Raw genomic sequence first — 20,413 nt, 5'->3', positions numbered from 1 at the left:
GGCTAAAAATGCAAACTTAATTGAATTTTTGAGTTAAGATGTTTTTTTTGTTTCTTTTAGCTAAATCTGGTATCTTAATGTAAAAATAGACCACATAATTAGGTTTCTTAATTGTTACAGAAATCTACATGTAGCCAAAATTATTTTTCAGAGTTTTTTTTTTCTTGCTGGAAGAAAATTGTGTCTTGTAGTTTTCTTGTCTGTATTTTTTTTTAAATTATTATCATTATTACATTTTGTACAAATGCATGCTTAACAATATCATCATCCCTTTACTGTATTTTTATACATACTGTCTCACAAGATTATACAATCAAAAGAATGATACAAAATATGTCTTAAAATTATATATGAATAAAAAAGAGGCTTAGGATCAGGGCACCTTAACACAACTCCCACAACCTGATCTTTCTTGGCACTTATCAGAAAATATTCAGTATATCGGTCCACTCCGGGCTCAGCATGTTGTTGGGAAGAATACTGTCAAAAGAGAAGCCTGAATGTACAGAAGCTGCCTGTGGGAGTTCAGCTCTGAGCACTCGAAAGGAACGGAGAGATGATTCGTGCTGACATGCCTGTGGAGCTGCTAGATTTAAAAGCCATGCCAAATACGTGGATATTGTGTGACTCAGCGTGCAAAAACTTTATACAGTCATTACTGAGCTTGGTGAAAAACAGAGAATTGAGGAGGTTCTGGGTTATTAATATGAAGGAAGGAAGGAAGGAAGTTCTACTCATTCTTGTTGCCCTTTCAGCCTTGTGGACCTCTTTAGTTTTACCGACGGAGCCAGATATAATCTGGCCGTTTGATTGCTTGATATATGAGCACCAATCCCCTTGATTATTGTCCTGCCTCATTTCCTGCTTTTTATGGCTGCTCAATGGTGCATGGTGCAGATTAATGGCACCTGCATTTATACACCAGCAGAAGATGATCGTGCACATCTGCCGATTCTCATTTGTATTCATGCAGACGTGCATTCACTACTTGTAATGAACACACTTGCATGTGTTTTTGTGCTTTTTCTCTGATTCATTGTCTTCCGATAACTAATGCACCCTCGTGTAGATATTCTCTTCTGGATTTCATCCACAACTTTTATATATCTGCTTGTTGGTTGTATGTATGCTTACACAGAGCTTCGTTATATGTAATTAGAGGTAGATTTTCTTTGTCGTGTTTATGGCTTTCAGAAATTTGCCTTTACTTATTGTTGTAGGACTGTCCTGAATGTTTGGCAGTTATGAATGAGCCAGTCTGGTTTTTGGCTCCCCCAAAAAGCTTTCTGGTCTGGTGCAGCAGGCAGAGCCGAGTCTAACGCTAATGGCTGTCTTTTGTATCTGTCATAACCACTCTGTTTGTGTTGGTGTCTGCATGTGTGTTTTCCAAGGAGAAACATCTAAGTGGGAAAATGCTAAAGAGAAAATGCTGTCTCATCTCCTTCATTTGTGGAAGAACATTTGTGTATTTTGTGGTTTATATATGCCAAGACACGAGTCTTTGCATGGATACATGCAAAGAACAACACGGGAAAAGAGGCAGATGTCAGAACCACAAAAACAGAAACACTAATGATGTCCCAATTTCTCTTTCAAATTGCTAGTTTGTGTTTTTAAATCAATTTAATTTACAACTTATTGGAAGTGAGAATTCAAAAGATCATGTAAATTAACAAAACTTATAGAGCCTATGAGGTTTCCTCTTCCGCAGATTTATTAACATTTTTTCTGGTTCATTTTTAAAAACAGTGGGTTTTTTAAAAATTGTCTCAAGCAAGTGCTTGTTGTGCCTTGACTTTACCAAAAAACTTTTTATGATCCTGCATTGTTTTAACTTAGAATTTTGATTTTATTTTTGTTTCAGTGGAGACCAAACTGCCCTGACAAATTACCCTCAACCCCTCAGGGTCCTGGAGGGGTTGGTGGCATCTGTGCACAACAATGTGCAGAGCGGGTAGGTTACACTTGTCCACTCACGCCTATTGAAAGTTTAATCTTACCTCTTGAGGACTTGTGATCCTCAAGAAGTAAATGTATCCTTTTCAACTGTAAGGTTGTGTGTATCTTGAAAACGAGTCATAAGACAAAGCCCATCAGCAAATCCACATCAGAATGGCATAGAAATAAAAAATAATCAGGATTTCTGAGACCCACTTGATCCAGACTCTAATCTGAATGCAGTATTGTTGTTAATTAAGTTCAGGTATTGACGGGAATGTCAATAAGTTGTAGATTTCTACACTTAAACTGCAAAACGTTTTTTGTGTGTGTACAATAATTAGATTTTGACTTGTCTGGCAAAAGTTCAAATTTTGTTCAGGCCAGAAAAGCAGCCTTAAAGACCTTATTTTTATCATCAATTCAGGTTTTATGCTTTTTTTTATTTGCTGAAAGATTTCAGTACTCTTGAATGTCACTCACATTTAGCTTTTAGACTGTTTCACTGTGAAGTAATTTTGTGCAGGCCTTTTCTATTTTTTATTTTTTTTTGGAAACACGTAAGCCCAACCTGTTGATCTCTTCTGAGAGTAACCCACACACACATCCTCTGCCAGTCTGAGCTTTCCTTATCGCTCTTGGCCTGTCTGACTGCTGTCTCTCTGCCCTTCTTCCATCAGTGACAGCACTGTGACTTCAGATGACCTCCTGGCTTGGCTGCGTCCGTTCTGCGGTGACGCATCCCTCCCGGTGAGGCCTCGCATCAACGTCCTGCAGATCCTGGAAAGTAACTTCAGTCTGATGGACCATGACGTCCGTCTTCTGCTGCTCTACAGGACTCAGGCTGTGCTCAAAGACAGAGAGGTGATGCAAACACACATGCTTGTAATGGCAATCACTTACCCACTGCACATGGAGTGTTAATTTGTAGCACTTGAGAAATGACTTTTATTCCCAGCATTGTTTTTTTTAAAAAAAGCTAAAAAATAATTAATTTGCAGAAGATTATAGAGGCTTGGTTATATTTATTTTGAGGATGTACTTGAAATTAAAGCGCTAAAAGAAGAATTAATTTGGAGAATTAGAAAACAGAAGAAGGGGTGGACCAAGAAATCACTCACTTCTTTGTGAAATGTTGCAATTGAGCGAAGTGAATTTGCTCCTAAATTCTGCTTACTTTGCTTCCACAGAGCCAGACCTTCTTATAACACTTTAAAGTTGCTTTTAATCAGTAGTTTTTGATGCTTTCTGAAGGTTTTTCTACATTTTGGTCCTTTTGCCTGCCTAACAGCATTCTGAGTGTGCTTTACACATTTTATCAGGTTTATATGGTTTGTTTCACTAAATGCCTTCATATAACAACTTATGAGGGAAAAAAACATGTTTGTCTTATCATTCATGCTCTTTAGACAATCACTAGGAAATTAAAAACTCTGTAAGAGTATGTAAACTTATGAGCACAACTATATAAAATTACTTTACATGGCAGGTACAAATTGACACATGGATGTGAAACATTTGTCACCTTAAAAGAAGTAATATCCAGCTGTAATCTAATCATAAAAAATGTGTTTTAATGCCATGTCAAGCTTTCCTCTTTCTACATCTGATCAGTCTTTGATTATGTTGTTTATGTTCAGGCACAATGATGATTTATCACTTTAGGAGGCTTGGATGGAACAGGAAAAATGAAGTATTTGAAAATAGCGGGAAACTGAAAAGGGCTAAAAAAAGAAGCCAAAGAAAGTCTTTTTTTTTTTTTACTTTAAGATGAAAATGCATTTAATTATGTTTGCAGATGTGATTATCATGTGCAATCCGCTTTGATTTGATTGTGATAAAACAACATTTATTGTTGTTTTATCACACCAATGAATGTAGTTTTTATTTAAAGGTGCAACATTAGCTGTACATTCATATCTGTATTCATTTCGTAATTCTCAGGCTGTTGGCACACGTCTATTCATCTTGCCTCAGCACATGTCTGATTCTACCTCCACCTTTTCCCCTCCCTAGTGTAACCAGCTTTTGAGTGGCTAGTCATTATGTTATCTCACTGACTAATTCATGGTCAAATCTGGTTAATTAATGTGCAAATGCATGAGCGCAGCCGCAGGCCATTGTGTGCTCAGGTAGACAGGTGTGTGGGCCCGGACTCTTTAACTAATTGGGTGAACTCCTGACATTTGGCAGGCTTTGATGAAATACTCACACTGAGGCAGACACACATGCACTCTTAAAGGAGAGTACATCCAAGGGATCTGTTAATTAATCTTGTAAAAGACATCCTGCAGTAAGGGCCAGTCTCATTTCAAATGAAGTGATGCCATGTCTCTCGTTCTCTCTTTCCCTCGGCAACCCAATACGTTAGCAGGATTCTTGTAGTGGGTCTCTGTTATAACTTTCATTAGTCTAAATTTTGGTTGGTTTTAAATATTTCTCATGTTCACAGCTCAGCTTCCACCCAAATCTAATTCATGCAGGAGCACGTTCACTCACACTTACTATTTTATTCATTACATTTTTTCTTTTAATATGAGCAACTTTTCATTGTGTCAATGGCTCAGCTGAAAGCTGCAGAAGATTAATCATGCAGGCTCCTGCCACCCATAAGCAGTGTTGCCACTGATGGCAGCCAGTTGCCCTGAAGCCGTGCTACAGATTCAGTCAGTACTGACCCCATCGTGTCTTGCTGCAGCCAGACGACAAAGAGGCCGAGGAGCAGAAAAAAAATTGCTTTAAGAGGAATAAAAAGCCATATGAGTAGAGAGATGACAGGGGAAACAACAGACAGGATCGGAGTTGATATTATTCTTCTTCAGAACCCTTGGGTCCTTTACTAATCAGCACAGCTTCCTTCTAACGATGTCCCACAGGTTACCTCAGGGACAAAGTCCTATTCAATTTATTCAGTTGTCTGTACTGCTCACCTGCAGCACAGGTGCAAACAAACAAGCTGTGATGGCTGCTGTATTTTTTATGAAAGCTATTAGATATTAACGTTTTGACCTACAATGAAATGCAGGAGTAAAATAGAAACACCTGCTTAGTCACAACAGGCTTGCAGATGATAACAAAGTCAAGGTTTTATTTTCTTTATTTTGTTCCATTATTTAGCAATTTGTACTTCTGAATTGGATAACCGAAGAGCACTGGCAAAGATAATATCACCTCGCTGTTGTGATGTATTGCTTTTTTTCATGCTTCAAACAAGGAGGTGAGATTTTCCTATTATTGGAATATCATGCACCTCTTCATCCCTGGCATAGTTGTAGTCTGTTGAAAAAAAAAAAAAGCTAATAACAATTGTTGAAGAATGGATGTAGGAAGGACAGCACAAATATTGACCTGGCCATAGTGCTTTTGCATTACATAATGTTAAATATATATAAAAAGAAACAAAGCTTGTTTCTTTAAAGTTAGAGTAACATGTCCTTTGGCTGCTGGAAACCAAAACATGTAATGAAATTTTCACTTTATATAATGAGGCAATTGACAGAAACTTTTATAAACAGCTGCTGCATTAGTGGTGTTATAATCTAAAACCAACCCTTTCAGCTTTATATAATGTTCTACTGTTGTTCTCTGATTAGATCTGTTTTTTTTAATCCCAAGAAATAAAAACAATTATAGCAAAATCTAAACTTATTTCATGTGACTGAGGTGAGAGACTCATTCATGCTAATCAAAGAACCAGGGTTATATTCACAACCTTAAACTTTCTTTCTTAGCTTTTTTTTGTGTCTCACTATTGGGAGAAATGACTACTGGATTGGCAGACATGCCTGTTTTAATGACAACTTTTCCCAGAGGCTAATCAGTAAGGGTTCACACAAAGAAAGCCTGCACTTATTACTAAATGTGCCAAAACGGCAGCAGTCACATCAAACTTGTAAATTTTAGCAAACGTGTTGTAGGAAGCCCAGCATGCAGGTGCACGCATCCTGAATAGAGACTCCTTTAAAAAAGGCTCCGTAGGATGCAAACCCCCTGGTGGAGTGTGAATGAAGACCCGGCAGGGGCTGGAGTCCCTTGCTAGATTATGCCAGAGTAATATCTTCCACAATCCAGTGTGAAAGATGCTGCTTTGATACAGGCTTTCCTGTATGTGGTTTTGCCCAAGACACAAATAATTGTTTGGTATTCCTAAAACCTTGCATGCTGTCCAAATCCGCAGTGGACTCACTGAACACAAATTATGTGGATGCCTTTGCTCCTCTGAGGCAAATGGAGGCAAGTAAAAAGAAGTCAGTTGTATTAGAGAGCATGAACCAAACACTTTTGGAACAAAAGCTGGGTTAGGTTGCAGGGCGGCCTTTATGTCGTTAGGGGAAAATTAATACTGCCTTGGAACACAGAAAGTGCATGAATTCCACTAACTCGCTTAGCTGAGGTCAAAGCAAGCAGTAAGGTTGTTTTAAAGGATAATAATCTAAGCTCAACTTCTCCCAGAGGTTCAAAGGGAGAAACAGATAGAACAGTGGGAAGGTCCTACGATAGACCTCAGCACTTTGCCTCTCCTCACATAGACATCACTGGTGCCAACCATTCAAGGATAACACCTCATCAAATTTAAGCTTTTGATGAGGTCATGCAGGGGGCATTTCCCATTTCCAAAACGAATGCTATGAAAGAAAGCCCAGGACAGTTGCATAAAAATATGGAAGCTGTCTGGGAAACATTTTTAAGCACCAGATGGCAAAACAATATAATGTTTTGTCATCATGTTATAAAACATGATGAATGTATGTTTTATAATTGAATAAACATTATAAAACATGCAAGTCGAAAAAAATTTATCATTAGTTTGACCATTTGAAAGTTAAGGTTTTAAAATGAGGTCAAATTGTACCTGGTGTAGTTACATACATTGATTGAAGCAGATTTTTTCCTCTTAAACTTAACTAAAATAAATGTAGTTCCAAATAAAGTTCCCTTCTTTGTCTTAAGCACAGTGCTTGTGATAACACAACCAGAGTTTTGATGACTCTCTATTTGGGACCCTGCCTCCCACAGGTCCTGGTGTGACCTTGCAGTGAGAAGTTGTTGATGCTTAAAATGTTTTGATAGAGTGAGTTGCAGTTAAATCCACTCAAGTTTATTTGTGTAGCATTAAATGACAACAAAGTTAACATACATCCATAAACAAAATAAGAGAAGAGGTCTAAAGAAGGTTGAATAATATACAATCAAAGCTTTAAAAAATAGGGGAAAAGTTAAAAAGTTATTGATCACAATCAGAGTGGATACATGAAGAATGGAAATGGAAAAAACAGCAGTGCTAGAAGAGGTGCCCAGCTGCATTGTGTATTCCTACAGATCTGATCCTTCATCCTTCCACTCAACTCTTTGACATTATATCAGTAATTCTTCAGATCCTCACTGTCTGCCTCTGATAAGTTCTGTTTTCACCTCAGTTTGTGTTTTGACACCTAAATTCCTCTTGTATATTCTGCATGTGCCTGTGTAAATGACACATTTTTGTCCATTGGACATGCATTATACAGTATATAGAAATGTGCAATGTATATGTAGATTTTTCGCAAGTTAAATGACATCAAAAAGGATTGGATGTAATATTTGATGTGTTATACTCTTAGTGTCATTCATTTATACTCAGCTTGCCAATAATAATATGAACTTTGTATTTACAGTACATAAAATTACAAAATGAACTTTTTGCCCCACTGTCTGAAATTAAGTCAGACAGTTGCATAAACTCATACTGGCCTTGTTGCTCACATTTGTAGATGTAGCCCAAAATGCTAAAGCTAATGAGAGCAATAAGTATGTTGTGATGATGGAAAAGAGGAACATGGAGTAAATAAATGTAGTTTAACTGTCAATATTGTCATTCCAATATCAGCTGTGTCAGGGGAAACACCTGCCACATGATTCAGAGCCAAAGCCTCACAAAAACCCAGTGATATATAAGATGGAATTGGAAAGATACAGGGAAGTGATAATGAGGTGTTTGAGATGTATGTATGTGTAAATGTGTATACAGTATATATATATATATATATATATATATATATATATATATATATATATATATATATATATATATATATATATATACTGAAATAATATTCAAATAAAAAGGAGAGCCACTCACCATTCCCATCCATCATTCTTTCTCCCTCATTTAGCATCCCAACACACTACTTAACTGGAGAGACATCTAAAAAGGAAGGTATTAATGAGCCCAATTGAAATGCTGACATTTAGCCAGTTTGGAGGAGGAATGGAGTGATATGGAAAAAGAGGTATCGAGGGTATTAGGGGTGACAGTGGGAATAGATTTTGTGACTTAATTTTGAATGATTAGTCATAACAGCAGGGCATCCAAATGCCACCACTGTCAAGATTGGAGGGTCTGTTATGTCTGAGTGCAAGTCTTTGGGAATATTGTGGCCTTTACATCAATGACCACAGTCTAGAAAGGGTAATTTCTCTCTAACATAAACCCCCCCCCCAAAAAACAGATGACGTCAAGGCAAATGCTGCCATGTTTGTCAAAACTTGTTAATGCGATGCTATTTCTACTTGTTGTTTAAAGTGAAAGTAATTATCATGCTGAATCCCAACACAGTTCTCTCACTAACTACCACATCAGGCTTTAAACAGTTAAATGGAAATCTACAGAGAGCAGGGAAGTAAATTGGGCCAGGTCACCGCATCAAGGCCTTCACACCTGTGTTTACTTTAAATGTTACTTGGCCAGATAGGGATTACAGAGAGAATCACCAGCAGGTGCTCATGCGTGATTGGGTGCATGAAATGTCATCATCTAAGCTCCTCATCGCCCCAATCATTGATTCATGCTACAAGGCCTTTTCGCCCCTGTCACTGTCATGGATCATTTGCTGTGACACACCATTTTGGTGCTGAGCTGTTTGGCCTTGCTGTGCAGTGTGTATGTAATATGGATGAACTGAGCTTAGCAGAACACACTGAGTAGCTGCACTCTGCTGGCCTTCTGGTCTGCAGGTAAACAGCCTCAGGAGCTTGCATATCAAACCTGTCCTCAAACTTGAACTTGCTTTGTGAACAATATTATATTTAACTTGTTTTTGCTTTAGTTTTAAATATCCTTTTTTAATTGGTGTTATTCTTTAATTTACTTTTCACTCCGTAGCTTTTATCCTGAGGCAGTGAAGCTTAAGCTTACCTTTCCTAGGACTTTGAGTCATCCTGCTTTGGCTTGGTGCTTGCTTTACCTTCATATAAGTACTGTAGCAGTTGAATGGGCAGACCATTTAATCAGCAAGTTATTATACATATTAACTGATTCACCAAATTTCAGATGAGATGTTCAATGGTTGTCAAAAGTATTCACAGCTCTAAATCATTCACCTTTAAAACTAAAGTATAGCTTGCATTTATATTCAGACCCAATGAGTCAATACTTTGTAGATACAACTTTCATTACAATTGCAGCAGAGCACCTTTGTGATGTCTCCGCACTAGCCTTGGTACAGACTTAGAAGATGCTGCTCCAATTTAAACTCAATTTAAATTTGTATTTGTCCATATGGACAATTATTAAAGGTTTTATGGTTATACAAGACAATGTGTGAGCTTTCTGGTCTTAGTATTTAAAAATGTATGTTGGAAATAAACCTTTCAAACAAAGATCACGGTGTCCAGCCTTGATCATGGTTTTGGTAGCATCAATTTCTGGATTTATTTTGCTACCAGTGATAGAAAATCACTGGTAGATTTTGCTACAAGAGCAATAATTTTGTGGCACTAATTTGTAAATTTGCAATTTTATAGTATATCTTCAATGACAATTTTACCTTGTGTTCAATGCAAAATGTTTGGTTATGCTTTTTTGCTTTTATTTTGACATCATTGAAAGTGGGCCACAAGTATGATGTTCACCCATTTCTTACTAATGCAGATATCTTACTCGTTTTTCAGGCCTACAATAATGTATTTCCTCCTTTTAAATTAAACTATTGCTATGCTGAGTAGGTAAGAAGAAAATAATTCCCAATCATTTTCTTGTTTGTTTTAATTGGAAAAAAAATGTTATACACTGAGTACCTTCAACTTTTGGCCTGCGGTGAAAAAAGTTTGGACATCCTTGTATTTGTTCATTGCACAAAGTGGAAAAAGGAAGAAGACAGGGGACGGCCTCCAAATTTTTCAATCTTACCTCAAATCAGCACTTAGAAACTGGAAACTTTGAGACAGTTGTGTGTCCCAATATGACTTTTATTCCAAGAATACATCTAAACAGATTACGGAATTGGTCGAGCAGGTTGATGTCAAGCTTTTTGAAAGAAATACCTAAAACCTTATAGTCAAGCCCAGTTCTTTGGCCCATTTGTCAAATATATTACAGTATAAGCCAGGTCTATCCAGGCAGCTGAGGAAAGTAAAAATGTGTAATTGCTCAAATTCTTCTGTTAGTGTTTTATGAAAGTTTTTATAAAGAACATTTTTACTCCAATGTTCTTGGAGTAAGAATGTGTTGTTAGCATATGTTAACTTCAACATATGCATGTTGACATTAACAACATGCATATGTTGTTAACTTCATATGCATGTAGAAATCTGAATCTTTCTAGTTAAATTGTGATATTTTTCAAATATTTGTGCTGCCACCGTTTAGAAGAGTATGGACATTTAGGTGTCTTCTCAAATGTCCCCCTCACTTTATTCAGACCATTTTTAAACGGTCCTTTTGGAAATAAAATGTTGTCCATTCTGAGTTTACATCAACAAATAGCTCAGGCACTACAGCTTCAACATATCCCAGTCTACCAAACTGCAAATTGTAGTTTGGCGTTTTGCTTCAGATTTTGGAAAAATTCTAACATGAACCCCTGTCCATGTTGGGATACACATAGGTGCTTCTCCCACATGTTTCCCTTTACTTTCATTCTTGTGCAGACTTTTTTTTTCTACAAGAACCCATTTCTGTCAAAATTTCAGACAATTTTAAACTTTTTTCCTTAGAAAGACTTACTATAGGTATAAATCAAATCTCTAATGCTGTCAGGAAGTAACCAATATGAACCAGACCTGTCAGTTGCTAACAACACTTTGCTGCTGTCATTTGTTCCATTATAACATAGCAACACTTTTGTAGTTGTCTATCATGGCATGATTATTTAAAAAAATGTTCACATTGCAAAGAAGATTGAAGTGCCCATCAATATTTTACAATGTATGCAAGTCAAAATGGGGTCTAGGTTTGAAGGCTCATGTTTTTACTTTAATAACTGTAAATATTTAGGGTGCGCTTCCAAGAGGATGTGACATGTGCTTCTATTTACTGTTTGTTCTTGCTTGAAACTATTTCCCCTCCTGCCATTTTACAAGACTCCATCTGTTGTATATTTAAAGATTGATTACACAACTCTGTTGTGCTAAGATGAGCAATTTTGGAACATAAAACGAAGTAAAGGAACTCTGGTATAGAAAAGGACCCTTTCAGCCTCATATTTCCCCCCCTCTCTTCTGTTTGTTGTTTTTGCACATTGGAATCATGTATGAGTTTGGTTCTCTGTCTGCCTTGAACACCAGACCATACTGTGGCATCTAGATCAAAAATGTGTGGCATCATCAGGAGAAACAATGTTTCTTATTGGATACATTTCTAATTTATATATTGATGTGAAATAAAGGCCAGATTTCTGTAGTAATTCAAAGTAGTCATTGGGTTAGAGGTTGGGTAAATGAGCACTATCCAGAATCCAGAAGTGGAAACATAATTTCACCATAAACCAGCCATGACCAGGTGCTCCTTTATAAGGTTTTCAGTCAAGAAATTAGTCCCACTAGTTGTCAGTGGGATTCATTTCTTGACTAAAAAAGAAAAAAAAAACTTTTTTCCTTGATTGAAGTCTATTAAAAAACATATCGAACTGTGACTTTTGTGTACCATTAACCCTCTATCTTCTAATATGACAGGCATAAAATGTGCACTTTAAACATTGTGTGTATTTTCCGATTCCTTTGTTCGACTTATGTGCTTTACATTTGGACAACATCTTTTAGAATAAAAAGGTGTTTCATGTAAAAATAAAAGACATTTTGAAAGTTGAGGGGTACTTAGAGAGGAATATCTGGACAGAAGAGCAAAGAGCAAAGTCTGACGAAAGTGAATGAGCCTGGACTTGGGGGAAAGGATTATACATGAGTGCAGAGAAAGACGGGGAAGAGTCTTCCTTTCCAAGTGGATAAATAATAAATGCAATGAGCTTACGGCCGCAGTCTAATGCAACAGATCAGGGGTCATTGTCGTGATAGCCAAGCCTCGTCTGTGTTACCATGTGTTTTGGCAGCTTTTATCTATCCCCCGCAGCTCTTTGAGAAAACTTTATTTATGCTCTGTTTTTAACTTGGAAGCCTGGAGAGAGAAGCACAACACTTTGTCATCTCGGTGGGATCACAGATGATTCAGTCACCCAAAAAAAAAAAGAAAGCAGAGGGGAGGCTGCACAATAAAATAAACAAGTAAAGAAAGGATGTGGAGCGAGAGACAGACGAGAGGAAAAATGAGGAGAAAATAGCCGGAGGACGGTTGAAGTTATAGGAGTGGGCAGCAATGCCAGATAGGGTTGGAGAAAGATGAAGAAATCTCAGATGAAGGAGGAGGGGATAAGGATGCTTTTGTTCATAATCTTTTTTGGCAAGTTCTTTTTCCTTTATAGCACCAGGTAAAGCTCTCATTTTATGAAAGCTCTCATTTTATGAGTCTTCCTAAGTGCTATCTACACTTGTAAATAGCTTAAATTAGTCTCATAAACAAAGCCCTGCACTGATTTCACAGAACCAAAGATTGCATGAATAATACACATTGGCTTGTAAAATGATTCATATCTCTAGAACTTCCTCACAGCTTGTCTTGTTGCAGCTACAACCTTCAAAGTATTATATTGGCAATTTTATTGATATATCACGAAACACGTAATTATGAGGTAAAGATAAAAATAGGCTTGGTTTTTCTTTTTTTGTTATTTTACTACAAAAAAATCTGAAACAATGTGAAATGTTTTTTGATTCAATATTTCTATTTGTAGCACCTTCATGGCTATGCATGTATGTATTTATGCTGCAAGGTGCAGCTCTTCCCCAGTCTCAAGTCTCTGGCAGCCACTAATTGGTTTCCTTTCAGCTCCATCCGTCTTCCCGTCAAATCAAGGCAGACATGTCCCATACATGACTTTCCACAAACTTTAAATGAAACTTCGTGTGGCTTTCTTTTAACATTGCCTTTCTTCTCACCACTCTTCCACAAATGCTAGATTTGTAGAGGGCACAGCTTATAGTCCATGACAAAGGATTCTCGCAACTAAAGCCCCTTTTCCGCCAGCTCTACTTCAGCAGCCCGGCTCAGCTCGGGTCTATTTCGGAGTAACTGCATTTCCACTGGCCCAACTCGGGTCTGTATCAGAGTGACGCCTCCTGGCGGTGGGGCAGTATAGCTCTAGATCTCTCCTCTAGTTACTGTAGTCCTGTTGGCTGCTCCTTTCTCTGGCTGCTCTGGCTCTTCACAGATGAGCTTAAATTAAATTACACACAGTGTGATTTAGTAATTAGGTGATTTCTGAAGGCATTTGGTTGTTTGCTCAAATTATGAAAACCATCACTTCATTCCCTTCCACTTGCAACTATCTGATACATTGTGTGGATTTTTAACATTAAATACCTACCAAAACACAAAGATTTTCTGGTTGTAATGCAATAAAATGTAGCAAACTTTAAGGAATTTTACTACATATAATGGTATTATTTTGAGAGTCCAAGCTGTAACCCTGTGTGTTAGCAGTAAGCCACATATTTTTACATTTTCAAAGTCTTCCTTGATTATTCATCCAACACATATGAGCATTTATTATTTGAGAAAAGCTGGCATCCTGCCACAAATGGATTTAATATTAAAACATATTGCTAAAAAGAAAGCAGAAGAAAGAAAGAAATCAAATTCATACAATTTTTATTCATACAGGCTTTTTATGTTGAGCTACTCTCTGTTTTACAAGCTTTCTTGTTCATTCTTACACTCTATGTGCTGTTGCTTTCTTACCACTCCCTTTCTGTGTTCTGTCATCCAAGCTCTTCCCATCTCTTATTTTCTTTCTTTCTTGAGGCATGCACCATTATGTATACTCCTGTGTCGTGTTATACAAGGAAGATCCTCCCCAGACAGCAGCGAGAGCAAAAAGAAATATAACGAATCGAGGGAGGGAATAGGAAGCTGTATTTGTTTGTCATTGCACTTATCCTGTCATGTCTTACCCTGCTTACATTGGAGTGTCTCTGTGTTTGTTTTTTCCCCACAGGTGCACGTGTCTTTATCTTTGTACATATGCTTTCTCTGCATGTTTTATGTGTTTCACTTTCAAATCGTAATAAACCCTTTGCTTCCCTCTCGCCCTCGGGGTATTGCCATTTTTGGTGTTTGCTTTTCTTTGCATTCATTTTGTCTGAAAACTGAAGTCTCTCATCCCCGTCACTTCCTTCCAGCTTCGCTAATTTTCGCCCTCTCTCTCCCCTTGTGAAGAGTGTGACCTCTGCAACTTTATTCTGCCCGTCGCTGGGGACATTAGCCAGCGCAGGTCAATGAATATTGATGAGCTCACTCAGAACCCACTCAGTAAAGGCCAGACGCAGAGATGTCTACGTCCTCCGGCTACACTGCCGCTCCCAGTCCGATACACTGACAAGTGCGTTCTCTCCTCTCTCCCTTCCCTTTAGTTCCTCTGCCACTGAGGTCAAGGACTGGGATAATTGCCAAGTTGCTCAGAAAATTATCAGGCAGTTTTGTTGACAGGGGCAAAGGTTCACTTCTGTTTCACTACAAGCTTATAAGAATTCAGAAAGAAGAGTGCATCTTTGACTTGAGTTTGATTTTAACAGCACCGCATTAGCCTACTTTTGTTATGAGATGCTTTGTTGATGTGATGGGTGTAAATGGAGATAAATGAGCCTAAATAGAGACAAATGATTTCCTGGTTCAACCTTTTCCTGCCATGCGAATAGAAGATCTGAGATAAACCTCTGTTATATCTGCTATAAATGTCGGTTTATATTCAGTTAAAATACAAGGTTTTTGCTATTTGCAGCTTTTTCTCACTAGTATTTTAGAATATTTAGTCATGCAACATCTATGTATGAATTCAAATAATTTTTTTAAAGGGCTTTGAAATGACATTTGTTGTGAATTGACGTTATATAAATAAACTGAACTGAACATCTTTCTGCACTGTTGCACACTGAAGGGCCTAAGCTTTCATGATAAATGCAGTCCAGTCACTTCTTGTGGGCTGCATCGCTGTTCTGTCTCCAGCCCAGTCAGCTGTCCTGGATAACTGACCCAAGAGTGCAATAAATATTGGTGTATATGTGTCAGTGGAGCTTAAGAGGGAGTGAAGACTATTTCAGAAACCTACCTAGGTTCCTGAAAAGCTTCCTGCAGTGAAAACACACCATATTTCTATAATTTATGTTGAACTGCAATAAACAGGTACTGAAGTTTTCTTATTAATGTTTGGGTCATGGAAGATGACCAGAAAGAACATATGGTGTGTGATGTTTTTTTTGTTTTGTTTTTTTTTCCTGCTGGTCTTTCAGTCTCTGTGGGAAAATGTCTGCACTGAAAATTGCTGTGGAATGCATCTACTGCTTCCTGACCTTCTTCTGATGTTAGCTCCCCCTCATAAATTTACATAATAGCTTTAAATATTTTATTAGGCCTTTCTAAACTCTGTTTAGGCTTCTGAAATGTGCTTTAGGTGCGTAGGTAATAAAAGACACAGACAGAAGTCACAGTTTGATGAATTGCAGAAAATATGTGGGAGTTGCAGAAGGTAAAATGCCTCATCTTATTGGTGTAGAAATGTTTGCCTACAGTGCTTGCATATAACTGTGTCAGATATTTTGTTCCACATATGGCACTAGATATTTTATTAATTGTGGTGCATTTACTGTTCACACAGATTGTCAGAATCAGTGAAGTTTCCAGTAAAGGAGTGCTTCCAAACATTAATCCAAGCAAACTACCGTAAGCTTTTTTGAAATTTGGTCCAGACTGATTCAGTCCTTGGCAGTTGCTGTAAACCATAATAGGTTAATTTAAAGGAAAACACTCCAAATTTAGTACAGTCAGGAAAGGCTTTCAGCCACTTTAGACAGCATCCATGTAAGAAGAACAGACTTATTTTTCTGCTTTAGTAGATGACCTTAAAACACCTCAGGAGGGATGGTGGAAAAGCTAGAGAAACTGTCAGACCAAAAGTTTGTATCACTGTGAGATTTTCACAGTAGAATATACCTTAATACTAACTCATGGCTTTACAATAATACATATAACCTTATCCAATTGCTTTAGTTTAGTGCTGTTGAGTTGATTTGATTATTACATGGCATGCCGTAGTCTTTGTTTCATTACTCTATGCTTCAAACAGCCAGAGGACCAAAGGCTTTCCAGCACTTAGTTTGGAATCTCGGTCTTCTAATTATTGGAACGATATGTTGAAACATTTATGATTACTGAAACCATAACTTGTTAGATTTTTGGTATGCCTGTTTCATCTGTAGTTCATGCCCTCTCTTTGATGGCCTCTCTTTAAAGTGCACTTTGTGGCCTAGAGTCTTTCATATAATAGTGCAAAGACCAAAATGCATCTTAGTTTTTGTATGTTGGAACCCATGTCTTTTTTTTCTGCTTTTATTTGTTTGTTTTGTTTGTTTGCATTCTTTTGTTTGGGTTGAAGTTGAAATTAATACATTTTGTGTTCTGACATTTACCAGTATCTATTAGAAAAGCCACAGTTCCCAAAAACTGAGCAAAAACCAAATTAGGAAGAGTTTAATTAACCAGTCTTAATAAACATGTCAATCGAAAATTTACATTATACATCAACTTTAACGTTAAGCTTTTACTTTTAGTATATTTTAATGAGCTTATGGCCTGCAAATTTGGCACCGATTAAGGGATATACAAATTCCTGTCTCTCAGCCAATTTCCAGCTACTTTAGCTTTGCCTCTTCTGAATGTAATGGCAAACCATCAGTGACAGCAGGATTTAAAAGTAAATAAATAGATTATTTACAAAGAACTGTCCCCAAAGATCATAAATATGTGCCTTACATCTGTTTAAGCTTTCAAAGCAGGTTCTTGCTTATGATGCTTACCCATCCAGACAGACTATTGTTGGCATTCATTCCCCTAGTGTGCGTCAAGAATTATCTACAATTTTACCTTCATGTGTCACATGTACATGAAAGCTGTTGAAATTTAAAAGAGCTTAGCTGAGCTCATTTAAGTTTCAGTATTCATCCTGAGAGAGCCTACTTTTCAAGAAAACACTGCGATATGGGAGAAATTATTTTTCTGCATTTTACTAAAGTTCTTGCATTCACTTGATTCTTTCCAAGTCTGTGTCAAACTGTTTACCTACATTAATTATCCTCATTACGCTTTGGTGGTTGTGTGCATTTTCTCTAAATAAACTAATAATCTCCTTCCATGTTATAGGAGTCAAAGCAATGTGGAAGTGTACTAATCTATAATCTATCGGACTTCAAGCAATTGGATAATAATGAAAATGTTGTTTCATATGACCTTGTTAAATGTAGTTAAATGAATATGAAATATCAGGCTAGATGTGTTTGTGTGCACTACTGAAATCTCACCTTCTATCTATATCCTCATCTATCTCACACATACCCATGACGACACTACAATTACTTTATAAAACATGTAATTCTTGTGTAACTCTTCCTCCACATCTGTACAATCACATTCACTGTGTCTTTGTATGTAATAATAAACAACAAACTAGGTCAATTGATTTTTTTTCACATGCACAAAGAGATTGTGTTAAAGGTCTGTGCCCTCGCTTTTGAGAATCAACCATTCTTACAGTAATCATATTTAACACTCCAGCTCTTGTGTCTAGTTTCTTTTTTTATCTTTGTGTTCTAAAAAAGATGCCAAAGATCAATGAAGTGGCTACTGGTTACTGTTTTTCTTTTTTTTTTTACTTCACCCATTTTTAGTGCACTTAAGGCATTTTTCTGCCCACCTTTGGCTCTCCTTGTTCCTTTTCATCCTTCTGCTGAAAGCAGGGTTAACTTTAGTCATAGTGGAAAAGCATGAAGTAGTAGATTTAATTTACAAGCATCGTTTTCAGGGTCAGCACAGTAAATAAAATGGGTTTCATCCTTTTTGTTCAACTTTCCTTTCATGTCTGTCTCCATGCTCTGTTAACCTTCAGTCTAGCTGAAGTTTGTTAGTTTAAAATGTAATGTTGTGTTTCCCTGTCTGAGCAAGCATGTTTTTTTTATGTGTTTGGTATCACAATATGTTAGCAATATTGTATCTGAATGAACCATAGGATTTTTTTGAAAAATGAGAACAAATTGTTTAAACTATTTGCGGAACACTATGCAAAGAAAAAGGGAACAAACTCCCTATGCCAGTTACAAAGCAAGGTGGAGACGTGTGAAAAAGAAAATACTGAAATTTCAATAGTCTGATACACATCCAGTCTTCCGCCTGATTAAAATGCAAACTTGCGTTATGAAAGCTGTATAAGAAAATTCATACAAACCTTTCTGAACTGAATGCTACAAGGTACAACGCAATAATGCCTAAAAACTCCACAATGCAACACAATACCTAAAACCAAGTACCAAACATCATGTCAAGTCATAAAAGGAAAAGAAGTTCCTATTTGTAGTATTTCCATCTGAGCTCAAGTAATCAGCAATCCAGTCAAATGTCTTTTAGAATCCACTGAGTTCACTGTTGCTAAGCCATGCCACAGTAAGGTTTCCCTATGCAGTTGAAGCTTAACAATGTCTTCCGTGTGAAAAATACTTAAGAAAAATACTTCTTAAGTATAGCAAGGAGGAATTATGTTGAGAAGTCAATATTTGTGACTAGTCAAACAAAATAATATTGGTTGAAAAAGTAATTCTGCAAATTTATCAGTAAAACCAATTCATCTTGAGATATAGTCTTAAAAGGTTATGGAAACAAATATTGTTGCTTTCAAAAAATTCAACAAAGTTTTTGGAAGCACCAAATATCCAGATCTGGTTACACATGTAGACTGATAAATTGTAAGTTGTAATTCTTACTGGCAAATCAAGGTGCAGTTTTATTGTAGGCATGAAAGAACCTTATACAAATTATAACCAATAGTGCAAGGCTCTATAGATGTATCTTGCCATAAGGCTTCTATATTATTTTTGGAATATAAGAAGTTGAATCCAGACACTATTCTCAAGTGTAGTATAATGAAACCCAAGCCATATTATCATAATACTTTCGCTCCAGGCAATCTTGACAATAGAAATGCTATTTTATGAGAATAGTTTTTGGCAACTGGTGGCTGAGGAAGTAGCCAGGATGGACAGAAATATGAAGGTGTGAAAATTATACATTAATCTTGAACATAAATATTTTTCTGAGCTCAGACTAAGACAACAATTTAATTTTTCAGAAACCTACCTGAGTTTGTTAGAAAATTGCAAACTGAATACCAAAATGTGGCAAGCTTGTTGGTCCTTTTAAAGACTTGGATTTTTCATTCCTGCCTAAAAATTATAACAATATATCAAACAAAACAACATTGGTCATTGCATAGATTTGAGTGTAGAATGAAAATGAGTTCATAATGACTAGAATACATATATGTGGTGGTTTGGTGTACAAATAAGCTGAATGATTAAAAATTCACCTTTGGGAAGATCTAATTTCCACTTCAAGTGTAATTATAATATTAGCTGCCAGTTCCTGCCCCACATCCCTTGTTCTTTCTGCCCTGCTTCACTATGTTCATTGTGCATCACAAAAAAACAGTTGAATTTAATCACCAGGCACAGGTAATTGCAGTCCTCACTTATTAAGAGGATATAAGCCTCATTTCTATGCAGTAAATAGGAGTGAATCAATTATCAGTCAACTGTAGGGGTGATCTGTTGTGTGTGTGAACTTTTATAAGAATGTTGTATTCATCTTTGTCCATGCAAAATAATGTAGCCATTAATAGTTTAATGTATCTGTAGTTGCAACGAAAACTACTGTTGCAAAGAACTTATAATTTAATGTTCTAAAAAGTAATCCTGATGTTATCCATGTTCTTAAACTTTCTAAGATAAGGAATAAGCATGGCTGTAAAAGTTAGAAAATGCTTCTGCATTAAAAGCAGGTGTTCATAAAGCAGAAAGGCGCTAACACTGATTGACATTATCAGGTTTGCAGATGACATTCACTGATAGATTTGATAGGCTTACATTAGGGCTTTTTGCAGGTACCGGTAATTAAAATTCTGTTTCTGTTTCTTGTTTGACCTCCATTTTTGAAGGGTCTCAAGTTTAGTCTCCGCTCGTTTATTTCCCTGCTCAACTTTATGAGGAAAATGACTCCAACACAAGATATGGATCTGTTGTGCAGCAAGTTAGTTTTGCAAAGATTTTTTACTATTAAAAAGAGAAGCAC

General features: G+C 36.8%; 1 protein-coding gene across 1 annotated transcript in view; it reads left to right on the top strand.

Moving 5' to 3' along the window:
* Positions 1-20,413, top strand: part of nbas (neuroblastoma amplified sequence) — a 163,040-nt gene that overhangs the window by 117,248 nt on the left and 25,379 nt on the right. Inside the window, exons 48-49 of the mRNA XM_014469212.2 lie at positions 1,865-1,954; positions 2,619-2,802. Coding sequence (XP_014324698.1) covers positions 1,865-1,954; positions 2,619-2,802 — 274 coding nt within the window. The remainder of the gene's footprint in view (positions 1-1,864; positions 1,955-2,618; positions 2,803-20,413) is intronic.

This window comes from Xiphophorus maculatus, chromosome 15, assembly GCF_002775205.1.
Source record: "Xiphophorus maculatus strain JP 163 A chromosome 15, X_maculatus-5.0-male, whole genome shotgun sequence".
Lineage (NCBI taxonomy): Eukaryota > Metazoa > Chordata > Actinopteri > Cyprinodontiformes > Poeciliidae > Xiphophorus > Xiphophorus maculatus.
The sequence above is the reverse complement of the archived record's forward strand: the minus strand, read 5'-3'. Positions and strand labels throughout refer to the sequence as shown.